The 6,691-nt window shown below is 45.5% G+C and overlaps 1 protein-coding gene across 1 annotated transcript; it reads right to left on the bottom strand.

Annotated features, from left to right (window-relative positions):
• Positions 1-650: 650 nt before the first annotated feature.
• tob1b (transducer of ERBB2, 1b) lies at positions 651-4,168 on the bottom strand. Its single transcript, XM_070927340.1, has 2 exons — positions 3,977-4,168; positions 651-2,843 (listed from the first exon to the last, which is right to left on the bottom strand). The coding sequence occupies exon 2, from the start codon at positions 2,676-2,678 to the stop codon at positions 1,644-1,646; it is 1,035 nt and encodes a 344-aa protein (XP_070783441.1). The 5' UTR covers positions 2,679-2,843; positions 3,977-4,168; the 3' UTR covers positions 651-1,643.
• Positions 4,169-6,691: the final 2,523 nt, after the last annotated feature.

Genomic DNA, 6,691 nt, shown 5'->3' with positions numbered 1-6,691 from the left:
AAGAAGGGAGGGAGGGATCGCTTAAGCATAAAAACACACATGCCATTTTCCCACCCCGGACCTTTGAGCACATACAGAACTTGCGCAGTGCGATTATGTCTTTGGTAAGCGAAGCTGTTGGAACTCTAACCCTCGATGAACGCTTGGCTCCTTCCTTCACGTGACACCCCCCAAGCCCATGATACAGCCGACCAGTGCGATCACTACGCCCTCCCATACTGATACTGTAACCGACGTCTTGAGGCCTGGCGACCTTGAACGCTGCACATCCGCCTTAAAATAAACAGAGGCTTTGAGTGAGATGTGACGGCTGCTACAATGAGCGTGATTGGGTCATAAATAGCTCGCCGCACGAGTTCACGTGGCCGCTCCTCCCCAGGTTAGACCAGATCCAAAGTTTACAGCACATCAAGCTGCCGGCTTTACGTTGGCACATGGATTGCACAGTCAAGAGTCCATTTTTAAAGCCTCAGGTTGCCCTCATGACAGGGCGGCAACTCCTAGCATGTGACTGTCAATGGGATTATCTGCACGGGCAGAGGATCGCCCAGTGGCATCGTCTGCTACAGGTTGACTATAAAAAAAAAAAAAAAAAAAGAAAAGTCACTGTCGTGTTTAGACCAGCAATAAATAAGTCAGCTTTTCACAGATCATGTTCAACTGTAGTTTATTTTTATTAAAAAGACCAGGGTGCAAATATGAAATTAAAAAAAATAAAGACAAGCATATCATTTTTAAGCATTTAATACAAACTTAACAATATAAACTATTTCAGTCCCTCTTGACATGTAAGACACTGACTCAAAATACTTTGTTATACCGTATTTTTTTTTATCAAGTATTGCACAATGTAGGTACAAAATTAATATTCATACGATTACATTTTGTCCATAGTATAGCAAAATCTTTTTAACCTCTTAACAGAAAATACAATTCATCTTTCAGAAAAAGGAAAAAAAAAAAGCAAATATTCCTACACTTGAATTCCACCACTAAAGGAATACTCTGTACACAATCTTTAGAATATCTGATGTATTTGTTTTTTTAAAGATGGATTTCTTTAACAATTATCTTTAAAAAAAGAAAAGAAAAAAATATATAAGGAAAAGCTGCTGCAGCCATCACAGATCACTGGAGTAGTAAAAAGATATAAATGCAACACCATGTCATAGAAACAATATATACTCTGATATCTTACAAACTCTGTACTAAATTAAATTATACAATTAGAAAAAGACCAAGTAACCCCACTTAGTAGTGCCAATTCATAAAAATCAGCCTTGTCTTACCACCTGTAAAATACTGTAAGAGGCCAAAACTTGAAGCTTGTATTTTTTTTTGTGTTTTTAAGTTTTTGGAGAATTTTCTCAACATGGTAAAAAAATTTTGTGCTTGGTTGGCAAAAAGGAAAGAGAAAAACAATGATGCATGTTGAATTGAAGTAACCAAGCTTGGATGTGTTTGTACAACAAGCTTTTAGTAAAACAAACTCAAGGGGGCACAGTAAAAACACCCTTGGGCACATGCGCTTGACTGACTAGACACTATAATCCTTTTGAAAGTCCAGTTTTTCTTAGTGTGCATTTTGTTTTTCCTTCTCTTTGAGCCACCATCATTCATAAATAACATCTTGATGATGAGTTTTAGTTAGCCATGACTGGCTGGAATTGCTGGTTAGAATACTGCATGTTGCTCAGACTGAAGTTGAGGCCATCCATAAGGGACTTGTCGTTGAGGCTTCCGTAGGCCGCAAACATGTCAAAGGCATTGTTGTACTGCAGGGGGCCGAGACCCAGGGAGCCCTCCCCGGGGAACACGGCTCCAGGGCTGGCCTGGCCCTGGAGGCTGGGGAACACAAACTCCTTGGCATTAGGGGACAGAGCAGAGGCCTTCTGCTGCTGCTGCTGCTGCTGCTGCTGCTGCTGACCCTGCTGCTGCTGACCCAGGCCCAGCCCGTACAGTGAGTGCATGGAGGTGGAGATGGCTTTCTGCTTCAGCAGGGTGTTGACATTCAGACCCAGGTTATTGGTAGGGGAGGTGCGGGCCACCTTGCTGCTACTGCCACTGTTAGCGCTGTTGCCGCGGCCACTGCTCTTCATTTTAGTGGAGCCGAATTTGGTGGCGGCAAAGGTGGCAGTGGTGAAGGTTAAGGGCTGGGTGGAGCGTGGCATGAAGGAGGGGCTCACGGCAGCAGACTGCCCGAAAGGAGGGGAGGGGGAGCTGGACTCTGAGGAAGCCCCAACAGGGTCGCTGATTGGCATGAAGACCTGGGCCTCAGGATTAAAGCTGTTCTTGATCTCCTTGTCCAACTCTGACCCATTCTCATTGTTATCATCCACATATAGCACCTTAACCGGTCCCTTCTCCCCAATCTGGTAGGAAACCTCAAACGGGTCGATCCACACACTAAGGTCCTGAGGGAGATTATTCCGGACGTCTTCAATGTCCAGCCCACTCTCTTTGGCTGCCTGCTCCACCACAGGGTCCACCTTCTCCCCTACATGGATGCACCTGAACCCTGAACCTTTGTATGGCTTATCCGGATACCAGTGGCCTTCATATTTTCTCTTCAGCTGCCTCTCGAGCTCTTCGCCGAAGATGTTCACGCGTCGCCGAGGGAGTTTGTTGTATAAATACGAAATAATAAAGTTGAGTGCTACTTGAATTTCAAGCTGCATAGCTGCTTCAGTGGCGAGGGCGATTCTTTTTCCGTCACAGGGTTGCTTTTTCTGAGCGTTGCGAAAACCTCCAAGGCAGCAGTGACCGGTGCAATGATAAAGCTCTGATTGAGTGCTTGTTGTGAAAACAAATATCCTTCCTGCAACAGGGTTAGGTTCAGGATCCTGAAACAGAGGAAAAAGAAAAGCGTTAAGTATTTGTTGTAGAAAAAAAAAAAAGAAAAAAAAAAGCAATGACATTTCATCTGTATTAACCAGTCACTTCCCCCTCCGCACAGCAGTTCTGTAGCTCAGCTGTACAATATCAACAGCTATAAATAAACAGAGGCCACTGACTCAGAGACGGTGTCAGCTATGCCTGTGTGTGTGTGTGTGTGTGTGTGTGTGTGTGTGTGTGTGTGTGTGTGTGTGTGTGTGTGTGTGTTCCCCAGTGGTCTAGTGTGACAGAAATACGCAAGCATGGTTGACCTCTGCGGAGGGCGGCGGATCTGATAGCAGGTGTCAATAGTCAGAAGGGACTTTCAATTGCCTCGTTTTGGCACGAGGGCATGTTAGGGCAGAACTCCTGCCTCGAGCGTCGAAGTGGGAGAATGAGGTTTTTTTTTTGCTTTAAAAAAAAAAAAAAAAATCTACACAGGCTATTCTGCACCGAGCGAGCTAGGTAGGTAGGGGAGCACGTACAAGCTCGCGACGAGAACTGCTGTTACATAATCAACATTCAAAGTCTATCCACAGCCGTGAAGCCCTTTCTACATACAACGCAGTAAAAACAAAAAAGAAAAAAGAAAAAAGACACTCGCTTAAATTGCACGACGACAGCGGCAATAAATACAAGAACGGCTCGCTTTCTCGTCACGTTCGGCTCTGGTATGGCCGAGCAACTAGCATTAGCTGGCCAACTTAATGAAGGGTGTGAACAGAAATGTAGCTAGATGGCTAGCCATCGAGACGCCAGACACTGTTAATGTTTAGCCCGACCAGCTGGTTATCGGCGTTACCTCACGGTGACATCGCGTGTGGCAAACAAGTGATATGCGGACGCGTACAAATGCAAATTACAAAAGCGACAAGAGGAGGTTCGCTTTAGTCTGGACTGACGACCGTGTTGATAGGTAGCGAACTACGTAGCATTTGACTTAGCTAGGTGGCTATAGCCTGAATATTCGACTACGAGACCAACGTTCACAAACATTGAGCGTCAGTTTGAGAATCAATGGGAGGTAAACAAAACGATGCACAACTATTTCAGTTTCCGACAAAACGAATGTTATACCGACCTCGAGTTAATATCTACTTACATGGAAATTCACAGTAGGTCCTTCTTGTACTAGCCAGAGTCCGCTCCAGCAAACGTTCCGCTTGTACAGCCTCTAATGTTGCTTTCTAAGGGAGATACAAAATGATGTCTTTATAATGCTCCAGGCGATTTTGCTTCTGTGGGGTATAGTTGAATTCCGATTCGCAGGCTACCAAGCTTACTCCCCACAGCCTGGGAGTTTTTACAACTCTGCCCTTTAAAAGTTGGGCTGATTTGTTTATATAGTAGTCCTCCGCCACGGACATGGAGGAGGTGGTGATGCGGCTCACAGAGGTCAACACCCAGTAAGGCGTTTTTATTGGCCAAGAGCGGCTTCGTCACCAACAACCACCTCAACTACTGCTCCGATTGGAGGATTGTGTGCTCAATCAACCGCGGGGTTCTATTTACGGTAGTGGTTTGCCTTTAATGTGCTGTGGACTATTTTATTCGAGCATGTTTTCCCTAAGATATCTTTTGAAAGCCTTGTTTGGGGCAAAATATGATTCCTGTAACAGTATTAAAAAAAAAAATCTAACACCAACATGGTTGAAGGGTAAAAGACTGACATGTCTGTACATGTCTGTTTTATGTGATGACAAGCCCTGTTAAAGGCCCTCTGTGCTCAGAGGTTGTGCTCCATCATGCGTGAAACCTATGGCTGAACAAGTATTCAATTGTGGTGATAATGCTCAATAGTCTATAATTACTGTTGCCAGCCAGAGTCAACACTGAAATGCAACCACAGTTGGCACTGCTCGTCCCATTACAGGGTTAAACAGAGCTGGAGAGTCACTGTGGCGGAGGGACACACCTGTCACCGGTTGTGGTCCTCACTCCTCACCAATGACATTTTGATGTTCCTTGAGCCAGCTGTAGCTGTGTATCTAAACCTAACAGCCTTCCCTCGCCGAGAGTGGTGTCCTGTGATACAGCACAATTTCCACCACTCCAAACAGCAAAACAGATGGAATCTCATAGTCGCCATCTGTGTAAATATTGTCATTCTTTCCCCACAGTGTACCTGTGATAAAATCCTCTTCATTATGAGGTCTGTGGACTGTGAAAGCGAATTGTTACACAACGGGTCCCGGCTGCCCTCCGGTGCCTGCGTGCTGGCTTCTTGTTTTCAGCAGCTGTGCGTTGCAGGGCTTAAGCTCGCCCGTCAGGCCTAAGGTGCCTGACGCCACAGCCTGTTCTTACCTAACATGGGCTCCAGCACTGTGTGTTTGCACAATAAATACAATGCCACATGAATTATACAGCTGGGAGGGCAGGGGAGGAGGAAGGGGAGAGAAGACAGGCTGTTCTTTGGAGGGGGGTTGCTGAGACACAAAAGTATCTCCTGACTCGAAAACCCATTCAAACTGGTGTGCAGGCTCTGTAGAGGGTATAGCAGGGGAGTCAATATGATTTCAGAGGCGTCTATGATTGGTCTGAATCAATAACAATTCACTTAGACAGTCTGTTGTCCAAGTCGTGTTCCTCACTGAATCATGATAGCAGAAATGTGAAAAATAAAAATTGGACACATCCCTCTCCTCTTTCTTTCTGGCTGAACCAAAATGAACATAAATGCTTCAAAGTACATTATTCACCATGGCCTTGGACAGCCTGCGCTATACCTGGTGAGAAGTTTTAAGAGGATGTATGGAGAACAAAAGAGAGGCAGACAGAGGATCTTTTAAAGTCACTCTTGTCTCTTTAAGTGCGTTTTTTTTTGTATTCATAGCATCACTCCTATTCTTGTTCAAGCCTGCAGATCTCTGAGAACAATAGGTAGCGTATACATTAACCCATATGGGGGTTAATTGTGGTGGATCACAATGCTACGGACGATGTTTAGCTCAGTGCCACATCCCAGTGCCATAAACAAAGTGTCATAAAATACAGTCAGTTCATAGCCGGAGGGCTGCAGGATGCTGCAGGCACAATGGAGAGTTCTTCCAGCCTCCAGATTGAGTCTCAGCAGGGGTGAGAGATGAGCCCCCCCACACCACCACCACCACCACAGAGGATCTCGTGTGATGGATGACCCGAGCACAAACTTAACACACCGTGGGGGCCTTGGAGACACACCAAGGCCACCAGAGCAGGGGCAGGTTTTTTGTTTTGTTTTTCCTCTGGCAGTGCAGGAAGTGTGTGACTCTGACCAAATGTTCAGACATGTTTCAGGCTACACCAGGCTGCATCACCGTTCAACAGAAATACGTTTTTCCAGCACCGTAAGAAGTACCAGGAGCGGGTCCAGAATCCTTCTGCTCATTCTCCCACCGCGTCCACTCAGTAAGTGAGTGTTAGTTTTGGCCGTGGGAAGGTGGTGCTCAACAATGGCCTGTTTGTTATTCTCCACCAGAGTATGGATCTGGTGAGTGGCGAATGTTTCCTCCTGTTGTTGCGAGTCTGTCTGTCTGGGACCTGGAGGTAAACACAGCTAATGAAGTGAGATGTTGTAGCATGACTCATGCAAATTTTTTAGTGAAGTCAGTTCGCTTCTGTCTTGCTTTGTAGCTGCACACACAGACTCTGTTAAATTCCCAGACGTGGGCAGTGGATTTTAATCCGATGTGTGTAACATCACATGCTCAGTGCTAAATGTAAGAGTGGATAATATGAATGTGTGCTCACTACCAAGAAATCGTAGTAAGCAAACACGGATTATGTGTCGAGAAATTGGGTTCTGGCGTGCTGAACTGAAAGAACTGGCAAAAAAAAA

The sequence above is a fragment of the Enoplosus armatus genome, chromosome 20 (assembly GCF_043641665.1).
Source record: "Enoplosus armatus isolate fEnoArm2 chromosome 20, fEnoArm2.hap1, whole genome shotgun sequence".
In the NCBI taxonomy this organism is placed as follows: domain Eukaryota; kingdom Metazoa; phylum Chordata; class Actinopteri; order Centrarchiformes; family Enoplosidae; genus Enoplosus; species Enoplosus armatus.
The sequence above is the reverse complement of the archived record's forward strand: the minus strand, read 5'-3'. Positions and strand labels throughout refer to the sequence as shown.

What these genes read in the sequence shown, in the direction of transcription:
- tob1b (XM_070927340.1), bottom strand. Translation starts at nt 2,678, where the DNA reads ATGCAGCTTGAAATTCAAGTAGCACTCAACTTTATTATTTCGTATTTA.